The sequence below is a fragment of the Natrix helvetica genome (assembly GCF_964273705.1).
Source record: "Natrix helvetica genome assembly, chromosome: Z".
In the NCBI taxonomy this organism is placed as follows: domain Eukaryota; kingdom Metazoa; phylum Chordata; class Lepidosauria; order Squamata; family Natricidae; genus Natrix; species Natrix helvetica.
Genome location: NC_138554.1, coordinates 98,862,393 through 98,887,617, shown reverse-complemented (window position 1 = coordinate 98,887,617; position 25,225 = coordinate 98,862,393). Strand labels below are relative to the sequence as shown.

The 25,225-nt window shown below is 40.1% G+C and overlaps 3 protein-coding genes across 7 annotated transcripts; all 3 read right to left on the bottom strand.

Annotated features, from left to right (window-relative positions):
* Nucleotides 1-9: 9 nt before the first annotated feature.
* Nucleotides 10-20,151, bottom strand: HOXA5 (homeobox A5). Of its 4 annotated transcripts, none has more exons than XM_081933407.1 (4): nt 18,410-20,151; nt 17,167-17,257; nt 15,118-15,214; nt 10-94 (listed from the first exon to the last, which is right to left on the bottom strand). In XM_081933407.1, exons 1-3 carry the CDS (start codon nt 19,071-19,073, stop codon nt 15,133-15,135), a joined length of 837 nt encoding a protein of 278 aa, XP_081789533.1. In that variant the 5' UTR covers nt 19,074-20,151; the 3' UTR covers nt 10-94; nt 15,118-15,132. The 4 variants fall into 4 exon arrangements, with proteins under 4 accessions (XP_081789533.1, XP_081789532.1, XP_081789531.1 ...); XM_081933406.1 differs by lacking the exon at nt 10-94 and adding an exon at nt 8,008-8,133; XM_081933405.1 differs by lacking the exon at nt 10-94 and having other exon boundaries at nt 14,563-15,214.
* Nucleotides 1,230-4,102, bottom strand: HOXA4 (homeobox A4). Of its 2 annotated transcripts, XR_014173545.1 has the most exons (3): nt 3,369-4,102; nt 1,721-2,897; nt 1,231-1,673 (listed from the first exon to the last, which is right to left on the bottom strand). XR_014173545.1 is itself a non-coding variant. In XM_081932280.1 (2 exons), the coding sequence occupies exons 1-2, from the start codon at nt 3,979-3,981 to the stop codon at nt 2,566-2,568; spliced, it is 945 nt and encodes a 314-aa protein (XP_081788406.1). In that variant the 5' UTR covers nt 3,982-4,102; the 3' UTR covers nt 1,230-2,565. The 2 variants fall into 2 exon arrangements, 1 of the variants encoding a protein (XP_081788406.1); XM_081932280.1 differs by having other exon boundaries at nt 1,230-2,897.
* Nucleotides 20,149-23,874, bottom strand: HOXA6 (homeobox A6). The gene is made up of 2 exons (XM_081933411.1): nt 22,994-23,874; nt 20,149-21,581 (listed from the first exon to the last, which is right to left on the bottom strand). The coding sequence occupies exons 1-2, from the start codon at nt 23,451-23,453 to the stop codon at nt 21,322-21,324; spliced, it is 720 nt and encodes a 239-aa protein (XP_081789537.1). The 5' UTR covers nt 23,454-23,874; the 3' UTR covers nt 20,149-21,321.
* Nucleotides 23,875-25,225: the final 1,351 nt, after the last annotated feature.

Sequence of the window (25,225 nt, the reverse complement as noted above, 5' to 3'; positions counted from 1 at the left end):
AGCAACTGTGTCTTTTATACATGAACACATTTTCCCCAAGAAAATCCTTCGGTGTCTTCGCAGACCTTTTCCAAGAGAATGCCTTTCAGAATCGCTGTTGAATTACAAAGAAGTATTTATTGTAGGAGGTGATTAATGATTCTCAGTAAATTTGCTATTTTCAGCATGATTTCATTTCTCTTTTTTAAAAAACCATGGGGAAAGAGAGGATGGAGAGGATGGGGACACCCAGCATAAGTCCTGGGAAGTAAAAGAAGATCTGTAATCTTTTACTTAGGTAGCTGATTAAACACCTTGAAGATTCCTCTTCATTTGTAAGTTTCTGTAAATTAGCAGAAGAAAAATCTTCATGCCAAACACAGAGTTTAGACAAAGACACACAATATAAAGGAGGAGGGAAGCCTCCATGTTTTCTATGCCATTCTCTTCTATTTCATTGAAGAATTCAGGCCAAGCATGTCTTTCAGGTTTTAAATGGAGACCCAGTTTGGGCTGTTCTGTTGGCCTGAGATTTATTTTCATAATAATCTGACATTTTAATACTGTCAATATTGTGACCCTCCCCAGGTCAGAAGAATCCTCATATATTTGAGTTAAATTTTGCCACTTTTTCTCTGAGAATTCTGCAAAGGCCAGTGAAAGAAAACTAAAAGAAGACTAAGTTTCCTTGCACCACATACATTTGCCACCCACCAGGAAACTCTTGTTCTAAATGGCAATTAAGGCCTGAAAGTGTTTTGCTACTTAGAATACGATCTCAATCTAACTTTAAGTTGAAGGTTTTTATATATGTGAACACATTGTACAAATTATTAAAAATATCAGCTATCAAACTATTATATCAAGACCATCTCCCTGATGTGGTAGTTCACGGTCTGTCTGTCTTTCTGTCTCTCCCTCCCTCCCTCCCTCCCTCCCTCCATTGTTTAGCATTAAGGATGCCAATTTACTATAATCCAAGAAGTGGTGTGTTATTAAAACTGAAAGAAAAGTTGCCACCACTAACAAATAAACAAAAGAAAGATGCAGTTACAATATGGTGAAAAGTACGGCTAGTGTGGTAAGAATAATATTAATCATTTCCTCCAGTGTACTGAAGAGTCTCTATTTCTGGTTGCATAGTAGTGTAGTACTATGTAGTATAGTACTATATAGTATAGACACAAAAGATAAACTTCTGAACAAGAATGGAAAAAGATGGAATTGTTTTTTGCAGAATGGGTGGGTTTCGATAGGTATCACAGTTAATCTCAGTTGCCTACTTAAGAACATGAGTGTTACAAGTTGGGTACCTTAAAAACATCCTATTTAACCCATCATCCCAACTCCAGTCCAGTTTATTTCAATAGGACTTTCTCCCACCTCCTGTACTCATAGGGCCCTAAGACTCAGTCAGGTACTGTGTGAAAATCAGTGCTCTGAAAATCAGCATGACTTATTCCACCTAATATGCTTTGTGTTGATTCTGAATGATACTATTTGACTATAATACTAATACTAAGATTCAGCCTTTACTACCTGATGGCAAACCCAATCAATCAACATATCTACTTGTTTAAGACCAATCAAGTGTCAGCCAAAGCCCAGATCTTGGAAATGCATGATTCTGTCAATGGGTCTAGGGCTTTTAATTGTAATTTTATTTGTGTACAGAATATTCTTTATTAACAGCACTGGACATCATATGTGTGTGTGTGTGTGTATGTGTGTGTGTGTATACACACACACATACATACACACATATATACATATACATATATACATACACACACACACACACACACACACATATATATATATATATATATATATATATATATATATATATATTCATACATACATATATATACATACACACATACACAGATATACATACACACACAACACACTTTCACAAATGTGTACCTATAGAAGTCATATATTGTTCTTAGACATGGACTGTGATATGACATGAATATAGGCTGAGCTTTTAGAGTAACATTGGTTCATTTTTCTTAAAAATAATAAATGCAACATTAGGGAGACTATTATCACAACTGGAGCAAAACTACACTTTAAAAAAAGATTACTCTTGGTACATGGAAAACACTTTCTTCAGCCAGTTAGGGATGAGACTGTATGGTTGCTGAGTGTCCCCCACCCCCCACCCCACTAATTTCAAAATGACTTTAATGAAATCAGACCAGTTTACTTCTGCGTCTTCCAAAGGTGCAGGAACAAACATTTCACAGAACAACACAAGCCTAGGATTTACACACAAAGTCACTTATCAATACTATGTTGCCTCAAAACATTAATACAAAGAGTGTTTTTTAAACATTTGGTCCATCCAAAACTCCCATAAATTAAAAAAAAAATCATGGAGAGCAAGATGGGGACATATTTACAAAAGAGGAATACTGTCCAAAGCTTATTTACTTTTTGGTTTTTATCAACACGGATTTTTATTCTGCTGTTTCTACCCCTCAGTGCAATTGCTTGGTCCCCAGGCCAAAAGGAAAAAGAGGCAAGAATTGGAGAAGTGTTGGAGTTAGCAGTGTCTCTTTCCCCGCAAGAGTCTGGCCATCATAGTGAGGCTGAGTTTAAAGTGGCCCTGCTTCTGGGAGTTGGTGGGTGATGCTGGGCTGGAGGTTTGGCTGGCTGGTGGAGACCAGAATTGTTGGAGGAGCGCATCTTGGTGTTGGGCAATTTGTGATCCTTCTTCCACTTCATCCGCCTGTTCTGAAACCAGATCTTGACCTGCCGCTCAGACAGGCAGAGTGTGTGCGCGATCTCAATGCGTCGCCTCCTGGTCAGGTAGCGGTTAAAATGGAACTCCTTCTCCAGCTCCAGGACTTGTTGTCTTGTATAGGCAGTCCGAGATCTTTTGGGCTCCCCTCCATTGTAGCTGGGGCTGACTGAGCCGTCCACACATGCAGGTACACGCGCACACACCCAGATGCACAAAAGAAGAAGGCAAGGGAAGGTTATCATTATTGTGCCATAAATTCAATGCCACCGGGCTCCTTTTTAAAAAAAGGTTTCGCAGGCTCTTGACAAGAGGGACAATTAGGGATCGGTAAAAATGGTGATGGGCATTTGGACTCAAGGAAAACTCAAAGACCCACCGCCCAGAGCCACTGCCAGAGCTATTAAATTTATGGGGGCCATAATTGCTGTCTTAACAGTTTGGCATAGTAAATCTCTTGCTCAAGGGCTCCACCTACAAAAGGGGTATTCGTGTCTCCTTTCTTTCTGGGTTTCGCTTTAAAAATAGGAAATGTGCCCTCTCCCCAGCACTGCTATCCCCGATTCGAGTCCAGCCCTATCCCAGCCTCCGGGACTTAGGCGCGCTCAGTCTCAGATCCCTCTGGAGGAGGCCAACTCACCCGTGTTCACGTGGATTTTCTTCATCCAGGGGTACACCACCGGCGCCTCCTTCCCTTTGAGGCCTGGCGTGCTCTTTTCGGGCAAAAAGGAGCAGCCAGGACTACCCACGGAAGCTGCTCCCAGAGCTGCTTCGCAAGGACGCTGCTGGGACTGAGGCTGCGGGCCGTGGCCTTGAAGCAAGGGTTGGGAGGCCACTTGATGGCCCTTCGGGGCAGGAGCTGATGAAGCCGGCGGCAGCGGCGGCGCTGACAGGGGTGGCGACGCTCCGGGAGCTGGGTGCTCCTGCCTTTGGGTGGCGCTGAGGCTGTTGTAGTCGTAGGGAGACTCGGGGTAGTGGGGGGGCTGCGTGAGATACCGAGCCTCGGGGGTCTGCGGCGGCTGGTATCCCGGCTCTCTGCTCGGCCGCTGGTAGAAATCGGGAAGAGGCTGGCGCAGGTGCAGCTGCTGCAGTTTTTGCTGTTGCTGGGGATGATGGGGATGGGGGTGTTGGTGGGAGTGAGGAGGGTGGTAGTTATTCCCGCCGCCGCCGCCGCCGAGCTGCGAGTATTCTTCGCAAGGAGGGAACTTGGGTTCGATGTAGTTGGAGTTTATCAAAAACGAACTCATGGTCATTAATTTGTGAAGTGCAAAAATACTAATTTTTCTCGCGTTGTCGTTTTTCTGGGCTCCAGGAGGCCCCACCCACCTACCCCTTCCTCCTTCCTTCCTTCCCTCCCTCTCTTCCTCCTTGCCTCCTCCTCTCCCTCCCCCGCCGCTGTTGTCAAGTGCCTCCCGCCAAAGTTTGGGGCTCCACGCTCCCCCCCGCCCTTCTTCTGGAATTCCTACCCCAAAAGCTCAAAGCACACGCGCGAGCTCGGATACACACAGACGCGCGCTCAAACACACACACACACACACACACACACAAATTCAGACACACAAAGAGATACATACCATTGCCACCCCATCACCACCACCACCACTACCACCTGACCGACAGGGCCAATTGCTATGCCGTTGGCAGAGCCCGGATCAGGAAATAGAAGGAAGATTCGTTGAAGCAACGCAGGATCATCCTACGTGCGTTTTCCCCGCTCAGGGAACAAGGGGTGCATTCCGATTTTATGTGGTAAAATGAGGAACGAAGGACGGGTGGAAGGAAGGAATGTCTCCGAAAACAGCATCAGATCCGTTTTTAAGTTTTAAAGGACTACAGAAGGAGGTGACCCTAAAACGATTCAGCAAATGCAAGTTGCCAAGGGGTTTGTGGGTTCTGAAATCCTAGTTTAGTGGCTTAGGAGCCTTTCTTAAATCCAAGTTCTCTTAATCACAAATCGGCTGGCTTCAGGATGGTGGAAATTCAAGCAATAATCTGTAGAAGATCCCTTACCGTTTCTGTAATTTTTGGAGAGAAATTCATTAAAGAATTCCAGCAATTATGAGTTTGTCTGAAGATTTTAAGCCTGTATCCCATCAAGTGAAGAAAACAAAGGTGATCTATATTTAAGATTTATTGTTCTTGAATACAAGCTATGATGTGAGTGAGTGCGTGCACAGACACACACACACACAAACACACACGGAGGGATTTTAGCTATTGGAAAATTCGTTCTGCAGAAGTTGCTCTCCCCCACCCTGACACAACTGTACAAGCCTATCTTTATACATCTGTTTTTTCCCCTGGATCTATTCTTCTCCTGTTCTGTTTTGAAACAGAACCACATCAGCTAAAGATGAGAATGAATAGCATGATTTTATTCAGTGAATTTTGGAATATTTATAAAGAATAAAGAATGGTAGTAGAATGATCAATGGATTTATTAAATACTAAGAAACAAAGGCCAACTAATTGCAAGAAGCTACTTGTTTCCTTCCGACACTTCTCCAGGGCTTTCAGAAATGGTGTTTTTACTGTAATTTAGTTATTCTAAATACTCAACACCCTTTGGCAAATCTAGAGTGGCAGATCATTTCTTAGAGATGCAGATACAAAATGAAAGTTGATAGACAAAAACAAACAGAAATCCAATTAATTATAAGAGTAGTTAAGAAAGATGAAGTCATCCTGCAAATATTAATAAGGAAGCATAGAAATTCAAGAAGTTACCAGAAACAAATTTTCCTTGAAGCCCAGATGACTTTCTGTATCACCAAACCTAGTGACATTTTTTTAAAAAGTCTTTCGCAAATATGAAAACTATTGCCGTCACATGAGAGAAATGTTTTTATGTATTCTGCTGAAAGTTTTTAAATCTTTGCCATCACTGCTGAAAACAAGAGGAATAAGGAAGCCTATGCATAAACGGTGATATTCTAAATATGTTTAACCAACACATAAGCATAGTGAGGGGCCCTCTTCCTTTTCCTTACAATAGGACACCAAGCCTATGGCCATTTCCTTGAGAATAAATCATAATGAATCCATGGGAGTTTCTCATGAATGGACAGGTATACTGTGCCACAAAAACGATGCTGCTAAAATAAGATTCTAAAGTATCACACAGGTATACTTGTGTTCTACCCATTTTGTTTCTAGTTTGTCCCTGTTTTCATCAGATTTCTTAATCTGCAGGAGATGAGGGGTCAGTTACCCCTTTATTTCACTGCAAATGTAGATTTCTGTTATTATATTTACCTTCCATGATCTATGTGTGGATAAGTATAATGATTGCTTCCAAATTAAAATCTTCTAACCAAATATTTTGAGGTGGAATGGGGGCTACGCAGAGCTGTGTGTGCCCCAGTGTTACTCTTTCCTTAAGAGAATTTTATTACTAAGATTATTATATCTTTGTTGCATTTCCTACCTCATTTCCCCACTGCATCTTTTCTTTATCACCTGAACTCTGACCTATAAAACCAAAGACCAGGTTTTTAGCTAATACCAAAAATATGTCTTTTCTGTTAATGGGCACAGCAATCTCTCTTTTATCATCTCCAGCTGACTTTTTATGAAGCATTTTTTTTTTGCATGGTTTACCTGTGGAAGGTAGTCAGATGTAATTTCCTTGGGGTAGGCCATAAAACACTTGTAGGCATCAGAGGAGACCCCACCACTGGATCCCAAAGGGAAACAATTTTTTCCTGTCCCCCCCCCACGTTTATTTTATGGTTTAAAAAGGAGTGAGAGTGGTAGTGTAGATGTTGCCATCCAGGTTGGATATGGAGAGGGGAGATTAAATATTTCATTGCTACAAACAGGACTTGGGTTGAGTCTAAATAGTTAAGGCCCTGTCCCTGTGTGGGGGTCAAATTGGAACCGAAGCAAGTCTGCAGTTGCAATGAGCAACTCTGAACAGGAGAGTTTTTTTCTTGAAACAAAAGCCCCCACCCCCACCTCAGGACCTGAGGGTGACTAGAACTATTGAAAAACTAGGACTCCCAATAATAATAATAATAATAATAATAATAATAATAATAATAATAATAATAATAATAATAATAATAATAATAATAATAATAATAATATACTTGGTTGATACCTAGGACGTTGGCACAGCCCGTATCAAATATTAGCACCAGTCAATAGTATTTGTGATGCATTTTTTAATGTTCAGTTGACCGAGTTTCATGTTTTAATAATAATAATAATAATAATAATAATAATAATAATAATAATAATAATAATAATAATAATAATAATAATATTAATAATAATAATAATAATAATAATAATAATAATAATAATAATAATAATAATAATAATAATAATAATAATAATAAATATGAAGCAAATACCTTCTTTCTGTCTGCTGAATACACCATGTCCCAGGGACTGCTTAAGATTTGTGTTCCCGATTCTCTTCCCTTCACTGCCTTCCACTGGGTGCCTCCTTTTGCTTAACTCCACAAAAATAAAAATGGTTCTACTCTGCAAGCTCTGTAAATCTCCAAGGAGACCAAAGCTGATCAGCCGCTGTATGGTTCTCAGGCTAGGTGATTCTTTCCGATTCCAGAGATGGGCCTGTTCCTTGTCTTGATGGTTTCCCTATCATATCATAAACAAGAGCCGGGCCAAGACCACCGAGGATAATCTCTCCAGCAGCAGTTCACACATCCCCCGCCCCTATGTCTCCAGAGATTTATGCTCTGTTCTACAGGCACATATACTGGACCCAGAAACCTGGCCTAGCCAGCATTAAGCACCATCCTCTTCAGTAACACACACACACCCGTGCAGTCTTTTGGGGAGGTGAAGATGATTTCTCTGACAGAGAGCCTCCCTCACCTCCAGATCAAAAGTTCTAGCAGCAGTTGCTTTGAGCTAGTCTGGACTGGGGGATAATTTACTGAAATTAAAGAAGAAACGGATAAAAAGCTATAGGGTCTTTTCGCAAGATCGGAGGAGCAAAATTGCAGATTTATCTTCCTTTGATGGTCACTGCCTATAGAAGAGCAGTGTGCATCTGGAGCAAAAAAATACATGTACTCACACACACACACACACACACACACACACGTTTTGTCTTGCCACACATGCCTGGAAGAGAAGATGGCTGATCAACAAATTCAACACCGTGCCTTGCCACTGATTTGATGCATTTTTAGTATATTTAACCCAGCTTTCCTTGTTCAATACAACCCTGCCCCCAGTTTCAAAGTAACCGAAAAGTGACACTGGGCACATTTTGTTGCTTATTAATCTTACACATTGACAGTCTTTGTTAAATAACAAGGCGTGCCCTTCACCAAGCGACATTTTCATATTTGTTAGACAAGTTGACCTGAAGTTCACCTCGGCCTTGGACTTAGTTTTTTTTTTCCAGGAGATCTTCGAGGGTGTCCCTTTAAAAAAAAGGTGGGGAGGAGAAGGCTTTGGTTAAATCTTTTATTCCTAAATGGGAAAGACCCTGAAATTCTTCTAGGGCAAAAACGTAATATTTGTGAAATGTAGGGACTATATTTGCCTTTCACTTTCTAGAATAAAAAAAAAAGCTCATTAAAAAGAACTTCTTTGAAGCTCAGCATTTGACAGTTGGCTTTTGACACTGGAAGAAATGCTATCTGAACCCATACATCTATCTGTAAGAATTTTCATCATGAAACTTGACTGTTTCTGGTCTTTGTATTCCCTTAACAGTTATTCTTGAAAAGGAATCTGAGTGTGGAAGATACAGACAAGAGTCAGTGTGGTCTAGTGGTTAAGGCAGCAGGCTAAACAAACAAGACTGCAAGTTCTAGTCCCACTTTAGGCATGAAAGCGAGCTGGGTGACTTTGGGCTAGTCGTTCTCAGTCCAACTCACCTTACAGGGTTGTTGTTGAGTGGAAAATAGAAGGAGGAAGGAGTATTATGCATGTTCACGGCTTTGTATTATTTATAAAAATAATAAAGACAGAATAAAAAAATATTGAAAAGAAAGGCGCAGCAAAATTATTCCATGCAACCAGAAAAAATTGAGAATTAAGTTATCTTAATTGTGCCGACCTTGAGGGCTGGGGATTGGTGTTCATATGCAATATTCACGTAAAAATACACTCTGTCTTTTGTTCTAAGTTTATCTAAAGTAGCAAGAAAATAAAAAGCTTTTGAAATTGGTTTTCCCCCAAAAACAATTTGAAAAAAGAATGCTGAGAACTCCTGAAAACATCAATGTGTATTTGAAAAATTCCCTTTTCTTCAACACTTAAACTGATTGCCTTCAAATTCCACCTTAAGGCAAAAGTAGTGAAGAAAGGGGAAAGGCAGGTTTCCCACCTTTTACAAAGCTCTGATTCATTAAATTGTCATTTTAAAGAAAAAAGTCCAAAGACATCTACCATTTTCTGTGGGTAGAGAAACTATATTCAGCTTATATTCTGCCTTCCAGATTTTATGCTATGTACAGTTATCTGGAAATAGGGCCAGTGAATTCAAAAATACTACCAAATCTGGCAATCCTGAGATTTTTGGGAGGAAGGTGTGCTCCTTAGCTTTACACTCAGATGTTTTTAACAGCATTTTAACAGTGTTTTCTGATTATCTTCCCCTAAATTTAAGATATGGAAGAGAAAAAGAGAGATTGGAATTTTAGAAGAATTTCCAAGAAAAATACACCAAGAAGTATATCAAGAAAAAAAAATAGATGGTCAAATTTCTAGAAACTCAACACCTATGCAACCACTGCCTTATAACTAGAATAGTTTGTTCCTACAGAATACACTTTCTACTGTATTTGTATAGTGAAAATATGGATATATTTTGTTAAAAACTATTTTCTTCTTCTAGAAAGGACTTTTTACTATCTTTCTGTAATTGCATTTATACAGAACAACTTTTCCCAGATCCAAACCAAACCACCATATAAAGTTCAGCTTTGCTCCCTTGGTCAGAAGCTGCACTGAATTCAAAAAAGTTGCTCCTCGGTCAATATGTATAGATAGTAGTTTGCTCAGTCTTGCAGGGAAATGTTCTATACTCCTGTAGTAACTCATCTATTTGTGGCAACATATATAACACAGAAAATCTTCTGCAAAAATCTGAAATCAACAAATTGACGCTGTGTTAAAAAAAAATAACTTCATTTTAGCAGATTAAATAAACCCTTCCAACCGTCCATTTCTGCTTCTTGGAAGAAGAAAATTATTCTCTAAATGTAATACTAAATAAAAGTGTTTCACCAAAGGAAAATATGCGTGTTATATGTACACATTTTATGCATGTATAAAGTAATGCAAATATATTTTCTTACTAAAAATAAAATTATAAATTTGTTGCTTCAAGAGCAAACACCACATAGTATTCTAGATGTTTCACCCCCCAAATATTACTTAAAAACCCACTTATAACTGAACTGAGTAAGTTGTTTACAGTTCGCTATGTACTGAAACATAGAAAGTGCAATGCAATCTATACACTGCTAATCCTTTTTTTACACATTTATATGCATCAGTCTTCCTTGCTCCAAAAGGGACTTAAAAAGATAACTGATGAGTTTTTAAAGATAAATCTGTATTAGTCCAGCAAACAACTCAGATAAAAGCAGCTTTCTCTATCGTGACATCCTCTAAATGCATTTGGACAATTTTACCAATGATAGCTCAAAATTTCTGGAGGACACAGAATTAGGAAAAGCTGTATTCAAGGCACAAATATACAAAGGATAAAAGGAATTTTCATCGACCGTAGTTCTCTTCATGAAAGGTGCAACTCTGGATCATTAAAATAAATGGAAATTCTCCTGAACGAATTGGTTAGTATTTATTTGTACAGCACTCAGAAAGATATTTATGTCAGTGTATGCAGCTCACATGTATTTCTGCAGAAGAATGGAGCTATGTGTATCTTAGCATCATGTTCACCTGATTCAGGGAAAGTCTGTGCTTGATCATTGAAGATGAAATACAATGTGTATTCTTCTCTGAAAAGAGGAATTTTCTCTCCTTCCCTCATTAATTGAGGTCATTCAACCAAACACTAAAGTTCACCTGGAGTCCATACTGGGATCTGCACTTAACTCAAATATGTTTTATCTTTTGTGTTGATAGTCAAGATCTTGGCTATAACATTGACATCAAACTCTGTCTAGGCTGCCCATGACTAAGAGCAGCGCAAGGCGTAAACTTTTGACCCTCAACTTTTTGACCTGGAGTAGTTACGCCCTAATCACAAAGATATACAAAAGCAATGCAGCTTCTATCTCCTTAAAGAAGGATTAAGATCAGCAGCCTTCCTTTTCCCATTAAGCTTTCCTAAAGGATCTAGAGGGATGTGGTGTTCTTAAAAAGAAAGAAGAAAAAAGGAGAGGTCCTTAAAAAAGTATATCATTGTAAGCAAAACCTAAAATCACTTTCCAAAGACATTTTGCCACTGCTGAAAAAAAGCAGATTAAACTGAATGGAAGTGGTAGCCTCTGTGACAGGGGTAAACTACAGGCTCTGAAATATACTAGCCCAGGGTATAATATTAAAATATTAATCATTTTACCAAGTCTTTTTAATAGCAATAACAGAAACAACACACTGAAGAACTGATCCAGTGGATTTGTGAAGCCTTGTCCAAGGAAAAGCGAATTGGCGATGAACTTGGTCTAAAGCGAGCTCTGCTGGTGAGTCTCAGAGTGTGCAGATTTATCTTCCTTTCTGCATTTACTTAACCTAGCAATGAACTGCAAGGGCTGCCATTTATTATTCAGAGACAGACTTCACCTCGAGCAAGGACTGTTTCACAAAACTGCAATAATTACCCAATAACCTTCATAACAAATATTATTATTGAAAAGCCATTGTGGAAGATCGGGAACAGGATGAGAGGAGCAGATTCCAGGGATTCTGAAGAGACACACTTTTGCAAAAACACAGTATGATATACTTTTCTTTGTAATTATATTGCATTGACTGCATCTGTCTAAGCAAGAAAGATGTAGTTCTTTTCTCCCAGAGAAAACCTGCTTGTAAGAAATACTGAAACTGGCTACTTGGATTTTACAGAATCCAAAAAGGTCTACAATGTATATGGTCAGAATTAATAGAAAACTGCAAAGCTGAATTATATCTCCAAAAAAACAGTCTTGTTCTTTCAAGGGGAAGGGAATTTAGAAGTAAGGAGAAAGGTAAATAAGAAGATCTGATGCAGGAGCTCTAATTGCTAATCTTAGCATTAAACTGTTCAATAGAAACAGTAGAAAATATCAGCAGTATTTCTTTCACTTGCATAATGGAGCTAATATTTTTTTTTCATAAGGCTTTGAACAGAAGGTGCATGCTGATCCCATGTCATGTGAGTTTCAAAAGTCATATTTGTGCTTTCAGCAGAGGGGAAGTGCCATAGTTACCTTGCTAAAATCCAAAACACTGACTTGAGCTGATACAATTGAACTTTCTAACATCCATAAAGAACTTCTGATAAGGTGAAGGAAAAAAAAGTATTATTCTTACCATAAGAAAGTAAAATAGCAATGGCATTATTGTCATTTATGCAAATACACTTTTTTAATTTTAAAAATTTGATTTACAGTGTTCTATTTTGGAGTAATAAGTGTTTTGAGCAGATGAGTACATTTTGGACTGTTTATTCAACTTACTGCTCTGATATGGAATGACAGAAAGAGACTAAAATAAAATCATCATTTTGAGGGGGAAATGTTTTCTTCTCCTACACATGTTGCAATCCTCCCTTCGGAGTTAGGAGGCTGGTATAATTTAATTTTGTTTATTGTGACCTGCAGGCTAGTTTGCACAATCTCATTGAATTCAGGAGTATGCACTTTTAAGAAGAAATGTAGAGGGTCACTTATTAGTAGAGAACTTTGATAGAACTGTATATCTTTCCTGCTCTGTCTGTGAAATCAGTATGTTTATTCAGCCATCTTTCCACTGAGCAGTGTGTCCACTGAGTGGTTGTTAGTTCAGAAAATAACTAGATGTGGAAAAAGGAGCATTAACAAGAAAAAATCTGAACAACATTTAGCCTCTAAATCATGGAATTATGTTCCCTAATTGTAAATAGTCTTAAGGATGACTACCACATTTGGTTTTTAAGATCTCACTGTAAAAGGATTTCCTTCCTTGTGTGTGGGAATAAACATAGCAATAAAAAAAGAAACCCAAGACGAAAGAATTGGGCTAGTCTCCCCCTGACCCCAGCTGGCTTAAGCAGCATTTCTCTCCTGTATTTAAAACAGGGAAGCCCAGCAAAACTTTAACACAGCACATTTAAACTGAAGTAAATAATGCATTATGGCTTGAATAGTATTTTATGTGGAGAATTCTGCTTTTGGCATGAAAGGACCCTTTGCTTTTGAATGTGTAGGAAACCATCAGTAATCCTGTAGAGAGCAATGCTGGTTCAACTGAAAAGCTAGTTTCCTCTGAAAGTGGGATTGCAGACTTGTATTTTATATATATTTAAATTAAATCTGTATGGCCTTCCTCATTTTATTTTACTTAAGAAAACAAGCAGGGCTCAAAGGTAAAATAATGGTCCCCCCCCCCATTCTAAATCTTGCTAAATCTTGTTGAAAATTCAGCATATATTAACTACGCTAATTATGGCAGGCAGGAATCCCTGGATAAAACCGAGTTTGGGCTGGACGGGACACAAATAACAATATATTTTATACCATTAATTCTATTTCATATGAGTGTGAAGAGAGATCACATACATGCACGCACAATATAAATGACCCTGAGTGCCTATATTCATAATTAGAGTCAACTTAAAAATGATAGAATTTTCTAGATCTTCAAATATTTATTAATGCCTCCACAAAATCTGTGTCTTTTTAAAAATATCAGCCAGAAGAGGGCAAGATTCAATTATTTTACCAGATACCACTGAGATTTTAAGACTTATGCAAACTGCTTTTAATTCTGAATAATGTGCAGAAAGAAATTAAGACATAGAGAAGTGAAGCCTCATTTGACATTTAATTGAAATAAACCCCAATAGTCTAGTGTGACATATACTTTGACCAACAGCTGAATTATTATTAGCAAGAGTTTAGGAAGGGAATCTGTGAATTACCTCAGGTAATTCTTAGGTTTAAACCCCTTATTATAATGTAGATATCCTGTAGCTCCATCTCTTTAAATCCACTAAATCCTTGTTCACTTGCAAAATCATTTATTTTATTTTGTATATAAAATTGCTACTGTGTCCCCAGCAGTTGCTTTCCTAAATTTCTAGGAGTAGGAATTTTTAGGTTCTGCCTTCAGAAGGCAGGCAGGCAAGGGAAAGTTTAAAAAAAACCAATGTTCTTTCATGCTTTCTTTCAACCCTGGAAATTCAAAGACTTAGATCTAAATCCGGCCATAAACTTTATTGCTGTGCAATCACACTCTAGTGAGAAGTGTCTGCTTAAATAAAAAAAGGATGTTGAAATAAACAGGCAGCTGGGGGCCTACCCCAACAATTGCCAGCCAGTAAAATAGAGAAAGAAAACAGAGAGAAAAGAGAAAGGTAGCTAGCTACATAAATGGGCTTGTTTATTATGTCCTATAAACTTAAGAGACAGTTTTCAGTAATTTCCAGGGATATAATGGTATGCAGAATCTAAAGTTATGATCTATTTCCTCACATTGGAAGGAAAAACAGGAGAAGCAGGAGGAAGGTATAAAAAGAATGCATGATTGGAGTGAGCAATATGCAACATATGCTGTGTATACGGTGTACAAATATTAAGATCACAGAAAACGCAACAAATTGTGAACAGTATACAAGGTGCATGTGTGATTAATTCTGGAAGGCAGAGAAGACCCAAGAATCCAGTATTTAAAATCAACTAAAACACCTTTATTGTTATATGCAAATATTTCATCTAGATGAAAATATTCCAGACATGCCAATAACAATGGGGTTGTTGACTCTTCCAACAGGTTTATAGCCAAAACCATCTCCCCCCCCCCCCTCCAATTCTTTCTTTTTAAATTGGCCTGCGGACTCTTCTTCCCATAAATACAATTGATAGAAACAAACAAACAAAAACCTTTCATGGAGCAAAGGAAGTCATTATCATTTGCTTTAGCCAACGTAATTAAAGTTAGGCCTCAAAATCCATCTCTGCCAAAGACTCTTGTTCTGCTTTTCTTGCTTCAGACTGTAATGTTTGATTCGGGATTAAGATGAGAATAAAATTTGTTGCTCTTATATTTATCAGCTCAACTCCAGAAAAGTACAAATTATATAGGATTTGGAGCAGATTGGAAAACACCCTGTCTTTAAAGCAGCCCCTTGAAGCGATTATTGGACTATTTCAAAATACTGTCAGGTCCAAAAACAAGGAGTAAGGCAAAAGTATAGCCAAGTTCTCTACTGTAAAAACAAACTTAAGCAACTTGCGCACATAACTTACCTTGAGCGCTTTTTTTCACTGAGTATTTGAAAACTTGGGGAGAGATACTTCTGTACCTAAACCCTGACAATTTGAATGACCAGGAGGCGCACGTAGCCTGTAAGAGAGTCAAATGAAGTCCAGCGTCAGTGTTATTATATGTTATGTGGTATATAATGTTGGATGACAACTCCCCAGAACCATAAAACTTACTTTAATGGCACCACGTGACTTTTTATAGCCAGTGAGCCTATCTGTCTGTACTATGGATGATTTTACGATGTAATTCATAGACAAAACCCTATTCATTTGGTATCTAAATGTCATATAGCTGGAACTTGGGCTTATAAAGTTTACTGCTTTATAACTTTTAAGGGAAGATACCAATATACTTTGCCTGTAAATCCACAGATCTTTAGTTACTCTTAGGAACTCAGAAGCATTAACCATTCAAGCCCTGGGTTGGGTAAGTAATGTTACATTTCTAGCAAAATTAATTGTAGCAAAGCTAAACAAAGAAATACATATTTATTTGAGTTGATCTAAGTCTTTCCCCAATATCTGTTAAAATTGCACAAAGAGAAGTGTAATTCATGGTAGATTGTGTGTAAGAGTCTCTCTGCAAGATATCTGTAACTGTACACCAGTTAGCTTTTTGTTAGTTCCCTCTAGGAAGCTAAAGTTCTTAGAAATGAAGTTGAGAAAAGCAAATGCTTGTTTATATGTTTGTTTGTTTGTTTGTTTGTTTAGGAAAAAGAGTTAACAGTGTGGTATCTTCCTTCCCCCCAAAAAATGACACTTTTGTGTTTCTTATACAACATTCAACACAGAAAGCAATCTTTGCTCCAGTTTACAGGGGCTACAGTTTCGTCTCCAACTTTAGTCTCCAGACTAAATGTGGAGCAATATATGAGTCTCTGTAGGGTACAGACCAGCTCCCCCTCAAAAGGCAAAAGACAGTAGAAAGAAAAGGGGGAGATGATCCCTTATAAAAGAAAGTTTATTTTTCCAGTCAGTTAAAAAAAAAATCCACATTTCTTAAAAAAAAATCACATTTTTTTGTTCAAATAGCCAAACTTTGACTCTATTTGTAACTTTGTCCACAAACAAAACAAAAACAACAACACCCCCAACCCTTTTACTTTTCCGAAGCTGCGCTTAATAAAAGCCATTTTTAAGTGTTCGTGCAAAAAGTCATATACAAAGGCACAGCAAGGACATACTGTCTGGAATCACAGTTTTCGTCACAGATTCACTATTCACTACACGTTTGGACAAGTTCAGCTTGTTTCATTTTTTCACCTCTACAACAGCCATTAATGACACAGGAATTAGGTAGTATTTTTTTTCTGATTGGAAATCTTGGCCACAGCTTGGAGTTATACATACACTGACACGTTCAAACACACATGCATGGTTAAGCACAGCGAGGGCAACAACACAGAGAAAAAACACTGGGTTTAAACCAGACTGAGTGTGGGGTGCGGGAAGGAGGAAGGAAAGGAAGCCTCCTTTCCTTTTTTTTAGTGTTTGCGTAGGACTATTTTTTCCTGTTTTTACAGTTACTTCAAGTAACGCCACTTGCTTCATATAAATAAGTTAAAACATCTACATTAAAAAAAGACAAAGCTATTCAAGACAAAGAAATGCACAGGGAAGCCGATCTACTGTAACACGCCGCGCACTAGGGAGGCTCAATTAAACAGGCTCGTGATTATTAAGATACATCAGCAGAGGGTTGATTCGCCCTTTTAGGGAAGTTAAGCAAAGAGCAATTACTGACTGCGCCTACGCAGGGTCAGCATTTATATAATACTGTTGAATTGTTGTGGTGTTTCTGTACTTGTATTGTTTTTCCCTCTCTGGGATGGGGTGGGGGGATGGGGAGCGAAGCAGGGCTGGCATATCTCTTAAGGGCGAAAGGCTCCTCCTGCAGCTGCCATGCTCATGCTCTTCAGCTTGTTATCCTTTTTCCATTTCATGCGCCTGTTTTGGAACCAGATCTTGATTTGTCTCTCTGAGAGGCAAAGAGCATGTGCTATTTCAATCCTCCTCCTGCGGGTCAGGTACCTATTGAAGTGAAACTCTTTCTCCAGCTCCAAGGTCTGGTATCGGGTGTAAGCTGTCCGAGCCCTTTTCCCTTCGGGCCCCCCTATGTTGTCTGCAACAGGGGAAAAGAAAATAATAAGGGAACCGGTTTAGACTTTGGCAAAAGGGACATACCCTCCCCCTTCATTTTGGCTCCTTGCTGTCCATTTTTCTTTCCCTCAGATTTCTTTCGCTTGTATGTTGATTTGAGGGAAATACTCAACAAGTTCCTCCTTCTCTCCTCCTCCTCCTCAGTTTTTTTTCTCTCTGTCTGTCCTTCCCCACAACCCCTTTCCTCAAGTAATTCAAGCCTGGTGAAGTTTAAATAACCTCCGCTTTGATTCCCTTAATGAAAAGCTGATCAATTCAATTCCAGCCCGGAAGCTGGAGAGCACGCAGTTCGCTTGCTCAACTGTTCTTCAGCCAGGTCTCTACTTGTGTGTAAAGTTTTCTAAAGAACTTACTTCCCGGTTATCTACTTAAAAGAAAACTAACAAGCTCCCCCTCAGTCTGGTCCCAGACCAGGTCCACTTTTCATTTGAAACCCACTTGATTTGCCAGTCTGGCTGGAGGAGAAATTATTTCCATGCCGAGACTGAAGGGCTGCAGAACTAGCTTCCCTGAGACCCTTCACTCTAGGCTCCCCTAAGTTTCCCCTACTTTTCTCCCAGAGAAATCTCACCCTCCTGTCTCCACCCCCACCCACCCCCAAAACACTCACAAGCACGCACACACTATTTCCTCAACTTCTTTTGGGATATAATTAGTAACGGTGTTTTCACTGGACAATCTTCGCCATAAATTACCGAAGCTGACACGCACTATTCAAGCTGGTTCGCTCGCTCAGTCCCACCATTTCCATTCAAGCGCCCAGTCCTGGAGACCTGGAGAAGAGTCCTTAGGAGAGATTGTCTTACATTACCCAGATTTCCGTCCTCCACTGGCCTTCAGCTGCGCTGTCCTTTCTAAGGGGGCGAGGGTGGGAAGAGTTTGTGGCTTCCTCAAGAGAGAGAGAGACCCACCTGAACTAGAAGCTAGTCCGACAAACATGGGGCTCCCGTGCGAGAGAGGCGTGGAAGGAGAAGGAAGTTTCTTGTTCCCCACCTAGTTTCTTTTTTGGCCAACCTTGTGTCCCCTCGGTTCCCTGGCCCCTCTCCCCTCTCCCCCTCTGCCTCTAGACCTGCTTTATTAGGTTACATATAAAGAAAACCGGGCATGCTTTTACCATGGCTTATGTGAAGTTTTCTCATCCAGGGGTAGATCTGGGGCTGGGGAGCCTGTTGAGCTGTGTTTTGGTCGTTCTGCTGAGAGGTCGCCTGCTCGTTGTTGGCGGGAGGATCCTCCTGGGCGACCGGCGACGTGCTAAGCCCTTCTCTGCCCAGGTGGCTGGTGCTGGTGCTGGCGCTGCCGTTGCTGCTGGCGTTGCCGCCGGCGCTGGCGGTGCCGCTGGAGGTGGACGAAGTGCTGGTGGTCGAGTTAACGGTGGAGGTTTTCCCCCCACCGTGATGAGCGTCGCCGCTGACAGGCGAGGCGGCCACGGCGGCGCAAGGCAGCGACTCAGGCGGAGGCGAGTGAGCGGCCGCCGCCCGGTTGGCGTACCTGGCGTCGGGGGTGGCGGCGCTGGCGTTGGTGTTGGCGCTGGCGCTGGAGGGGTAACTGCCGCCGCGAGCCCTCTCTGTGGCCCCCCCTGGCGCAAAGTGGCTGGAAGCAGAGCGGGCGACGCTGAGGTCCATACCATTGTAGCCGTAGCCGCCGTACCTGCCGGAATGCATGCTGGCCGATTCCCTGAATTGCTCGCTCACGGCACTCGGATCTCCATAATTATGTAACGGGTACTCCGGGCCATTTGGATAGCGACCGCAAAATGAGTTTACAAAATAGGAGCTCATTTGTTGTTGTTGTTGGGGCTTGTTAGGGGTTTTTGTTGTTGTTGTTGTTGGCTTTTTTTTTTAATCGGGGGGCCTTGATTTGTGGCTCTTTGCTTCGTTTTTTGGTGCGTCTATAGCACCCTTGCACAATTTATGATGAATTATGGAAATGACTGGGACAAGTACTTGGTTCCCTCCTACGTAGGCACCCAAATATGGGGTACGACTTCATATCACGTGCTTTTGTTGTCCAGTCGTAAATCCTGCCTGATGACCTCTAGAGGTAAACTCGCGTACTAAATGGGGGAGTTGGGTGGATGCTAGAGTGCTTGGGCGCGCGCCTGGAGCGCGAGCCCGCTGCCAGCTCCTGACTGTCAGTCGGCCTCGTGCGCCACCCTCTGGAGACTTGTTAGAGTTTCACTTTTCTCAGCCCGGAGCTGCTTCAAGACTGAGGTCGAATTGGGGTTACAGCCCATTATAGCAAAATTATGACATCTCTCTCAGAGTCCCATTAGTAAGTAGCAATTGTTAGGGACCGTGGGTTTTATATTAAAACAAAAAACAAAAAAGGTTTTTTTTATTTTATATATAAAATAAACTAAATAAATTGGTATTATTTTATATATATATAAAATAAACTAATTTCAGCATAGATTTCTTCGGAATTTAGGGACCAAAATTAACAATTAAAAAAAACTGATTCAGAACACATAAGAAATAATGAATCTCTATAATAATAGTAACTGAGCAGCAACTTCAAGAGGAAGGAAGTATTGATATATTTTTAAAGCCAGTGCCAATTTTAAATTTGTATTCAACACAGATGTCCTGCAGTATTTTTTTTAAATATAATTCTTTAATGGGCTTTTAAAAGACACAGAGAAAGAGAAAATTCAGGAACATTTCAAGGCTTGCAAATTTTCTCAACCTCATAAATATAAGCATAGTGGTGTTGTTTAGTTAGGGAAATGTGAATTATTTATTATTATTATTATTATTATTATTATTATTATTATTATTATTATTATTATTATTATTATTATTATTATTATTATTATTATTATTATTATTATTATTATTATTATTATTAGTCAGATTTATAGTCCAGGTGCTATGCTTTTCATATTATTAAAATATAATATGCATGCTTCCATATGTACATAGTGGCACCAATGCACTATAATATAATTTCATGCTACTACTAAATAAAGCCTTCACCTGCACTTTCTAGCACACCACGAGTATGAAATAGCTGTATTCTTATTTAAATTTGGGGTGTCTTCTCTAAATATTTTTTTAAATTAAATGGGTAAAGAACACATCCATAACAACAGGATAAAGAAATTTTAAACTAGGATAATAGAAGAAGAAATTGAAAATACTTGATGATCAATTATATTAAATAATCACATGGATCCTAGTAATCTGCCCATCAACAAAAGCCTTCCTCCTTTTTCCCCACTCAATTTGCAGTATTTTTTTACCCTTTTAGAAAGGCTAATTATTATTTTTAAATCTATACTTTAGAAAAATTAAAATATACAGCAGATGATCAGCAAGGTTTTGGATTGTATTTCCCATCCCACCCATTATCTCTTTTGAAAATCCTAATTATGTTTTGGGAATTGTGCATACATGTAAACATTTCCTCTTCTTCTTTTCTTTGAACCACATGAGGATGCCATGTGCAACATCATTCAAATAAAGTCCCAGAGAAATCAATATTATTACAAACAAATGTGTCCAGGTCTGAGATGAAAAAGGGTAGAACAAAGCGCAACTATTTGTTTAAGTGAGTTAGCAAAAAAATACATGCAGAAGAAGGTCTCTATTTCTAGAATCCCTCTTTGGATCCAGGTCTGACCCTTTTTAATGCGGAGAAGCTGGACCATCAATTGGTAGTTTTATATACACTTTTTTATTTTTTTAAAAAAAGGAAATGAAGGCATTACTCATGTCAAAGGCATTTAAGCACCTAAATCTACAGAGCAGAAATCTGACTACTACCTTTTCTACTGTCAATAATGCTACTAATACAGAAATTCACAGTTTACTGAAAACATATATAGATAGATGTATAAATATGTATTTTAATTAAGCCTTTGGAAATATCTGCAAAACAACAACAACAAAAGAATAATAAACCAATGAATTTGTAGGGCTGTGTGTGTGTGTGTGTGTGTGTGTGTGTGTGTTTGTGTGTGAACTCGGAGGTATGGTGATGAAGGAAAAAGCTACTAATAGATGGTTTATTCTCTTAAGCATAATTTTACTCCCCTGATTTTTCCTCTGTTTCTTCTTCGCCAGGCTGGGTGGAATTGATCAATTTGCTTTCCTTTTTCCATTTCATCCGCCTGTTTTGAAACCAGATTTTAATCTGTCGTTCAGTTAGGCAAAGAGCGTTTGCAATCTCAATCCGACGCCTTCTGGTTAAATATCTGTTATAATGGAATTCTTTTTCTAACTCTAGCGTTTGGAACCTGGTGTAGGTTTGCCTGCCCCGTCTCCCATGCGTTCCATATACTGTACCTAGGGAAGCAAACATATATAACCGAGAATAAGCAGGCGTCCCGCCTTTCGGTTAACAAAGAAATCGGGGAAATCCTTGGAGCTATACTCCTTATTTACTCATGCTTTCTAATTTAAGAGACAAGCTCACGTTCTGGTGCTCACAGGATCAGGTATTTCGAAGTTATCTTTTAGTTTTTAATTTTATTTAAATTTTGGGATGGGGGGAACAGAATAATTCCTTTTTAATAACAGGAAGGGAGATTGTTTTCAATGTGGCCATTCCCCTTGGATGATATATGATTAGGCCCTGGTATAATGGGAGAGTTGTTTTTATGCTATGTTTTATGTCCTGACTTACAAGAGGATTTTGACGGTGTAATCAAATTGGAATATTTTTCAGTCACACTGATTTCCAAAGGAAGGAATTAGCCATCCTCCTTGTTAATTTTTTCCCATTTTAAACACATGAAATTTAAAGATGCTTGTCTTATCTTAACATTATCCTGTTAAGTTCAGTCAACTGACACCAGCACCTAAACAGATTTATTTGCAAGCCCCAATAAATGTAATAAAATCTATTTTGAAGCAAGTGTTTTTTTTAAAAGAACGTAGAATAAAAATAGAGTATAGAGGTAAATTAAATTACAGTATACTGCTTTAAAGGAAGGTCATTAATGCTTTAATGAGAATAGACTGAAACTCTCCAAAAGCTTTTGATTTTAATGCTTCACTGTTAAAATATCCTTAGACTTTCTAATTCCTCTGATAGAAGAACAAAGAATGACGTTCTGATACATTGAAACGGGGGAGGGGGGGTTGGCCATTGATCAAGTTTTCTTTCTTCCCACCCCCTCCACCCCATTAGATGATTTGTGTGCGCGCGTAGATATTACTAGGAACGTGGATTCAATAGCTCATTCTTACACACTAATGAGTGGGTGAAGGGAGGGGGAAGAGAACTCTCACAAATATATGGAGCAGTCAGAAGTCTTCCCTTGTATCACTCTTTGGCTCTGATAGAAAGAGAAGCTTCTCTGGTAATAATGATGAAGATGATGGTGAGCAGTTTAGCAACAGCAGCCACCCAGTTCTTAAGAAAATATTGATTTCTGAAGAGCGTTAGTAGTTATTTCCTTAAGATTTGCTTCGAGGTATGTGACACTGCAATGGCAGGCTTCATGTGCTGACTCAACCTTCAAAAGGCATTCCTTGTCAAGGTAGTCCTCCACCTGTCAGGTTGAAGGAGAACTTGAGAAAGAGTCTCACGTAATCCCTGGGCTTTGAACCTTCTCTACCTGTCCTAGACAGTCTGAAGATGGCCCATCTGAAAAAGTCCTTTCTTCCCAAGAAAGAAAGAGAGAATGGAAGCTCCCCTCCACCATCACCTCCGCAGCCCACCTCCCTATTTATGGTTACCTTTTATGACTTACCAGCACACGAATTCATCCTTTGCATCCAAGGGTAAACAGGGCTGATGTACTTCCGGTCGCTGTTTTCCTCGTTTAGGATTTTGGCTGCCCCGTTTTCGGGCTTGTACTGCTGATCAGAGGCAAAGCAGGGCAAGTAGTCCCCGGGGTTGCTGGCCCTTGGTTTGCCATTGCCGGAGGGCGAGGAGGCACCGCCCAGATCCTTGTCCGAGTAGAAGCAAGAGGCTCCATAATCATAGGCTGCCCGGTTGCAGGCGATGACCGTATTGGGGCTGGACTGTTGGAAGAAGCTAGGGGAGGAGTAGGGCTTCTCCTGCAGGCTGCCGGCCCCATAAGAAGCTGGGAAGTGCCTTAGAGCCTCGTAGCCAGCCGTGGGGTGATACAGGGGGATCTGCCCCAAGAAGGACTCTTGTCCATTCGACAAGCTTCCCGGGAAAGCGTGATTCACGAAATAGGAACTCATGGACGCTCCCCAGATCCCAGACCTTGATTTGTTGTGTATTAGTACATCTGGCTATAACTATTAGTAGTCATGCGAGTGGTTTGTTTCTGGATGGCCGAGCGCCAAAAGCGACAGCAGCAAATCGCACCAGCTGACGGCACGGCGACCAATGAGCGAGCGGCGGACGGCCTTCTCCCCTGGGATCCACCGCTACCGAGCCAGCAAAGTTCCAAACAACCCCCTCCCCCCCAGGCTCTCTCTCTCTCTCACACACACACACACCTCCGCTGCCGCCGAGCCTAGCAGATGGCAACTGGCCACCAGGCGCTCTCCTCGGTGCCAACACGGAGAACAGGGGTGCGGGGAGGAATTGCCCTCGGGTAACCTCGCCCCCCCGTGGAGGAAATGGGTGCTCGTCAGTCCATAGGTCGAGCGGGGTATTCTCCCCCCCCCCCCCCCAATGAAGGAATGACGCCAGGGAGAGACTCCCAGCGACGGGTACCTGACTGCTTACAGCAAAGAGGCACCCCCCGAAAACCTGTCTTGCAAAAACCGTAGTCTATCCAGGAGAAGCTTCCCCCCCTCCCTGTTCATTCACCCTCTTGCCAGGAGCTTACGGTCTCTGTCCCAGCTCAACCGCTGGGACGAAAGCAAAGGAACCGCGTGGTGTAGAGGCGGTGTCTAAGAAACGCTTAACTTGACAACCGCCTCCAAAAGGGATAATCTGCCTGTTTAGAAACAAACTGGCGAACAAGAGATTCGGTCTCAGTGAACCGTCTCCCCTCATGCCCGAGTCAAAAGCGATAAAACGAGGGAGCCCAAAGTATGTGGGAATATTTTCCAACACAACGTAAATGGGCAACTGACATCCAACCGAGTTGCGTGATTTTCCTTCCCTATTTCTAATTAAAGGTATGTATACGTGTGTGGGAGAGAGTGTGCATGCATCGACATCCTCAGAATGGCTTTAAAAAAAAATAACCCCAAAAATCCCTTCTTTTCAAGATGATCCAGACAATATAGTTCAGTTAATTTAATCCTCAAGTCTGAAGCGGACAGGAAACGGTGACTCTCCCGACACAATTGTTGTTGTTGCTACTCTTTATTTGTTGTCAGTGGGGGCATTCAAAGGAAACCCCTCTGAGGATGTTAGCTGCTGCTTTGAAGAGAGGAAATTATTCCAATAAAATTTTCCCCCTGTTGTTAGTCTTTTAACTCCCTAAATGATATCTTTGTAACTTCAGTCTGTTGTTATAATGAATCTCACAGGAAGGTGGGGAGCAATTAAGTCACCCCATCTTGAGACAGAAGACCAATAAAACCAAATTGAAAGAAAGAAAGAAAGAAAGAAAGAAAGAAAGAAAGAAAGTCAGCAGATACACACTTTTGAAATCTGCAAATTTAACAGTTATTTCAAAATACAATGGGAAAATAATTAGGCCTGAAGTATCAAGGGACTAAGAATTCTGGAAAGAAAGGAGGACTTTCATAAGGAGGCCGTCAATTTTTGAAATTATTTATGTTGAATCATCTCAGTCTTATTTCCTAGGAAATATGAATAAGATTAAAGCCAAGTATCTTCCTGTGTCAATTATTTCTGTCCTTTCTCAGGTGTTCTATTTTCTAAACGGCTACTCTTGGCTTGAAAACCTTAAGGTCTTTGGCCAGTTTGACTATTTTTTTTTTTTACATTTCCTGTCTTCAATTAGGGTATCTCTAAAACAGCAGTAAGTTAAAATAGCTGCTGTCACCATCATCACCCCCCTTTTTAGTGGCCAGTTTTCTTTTGGTCC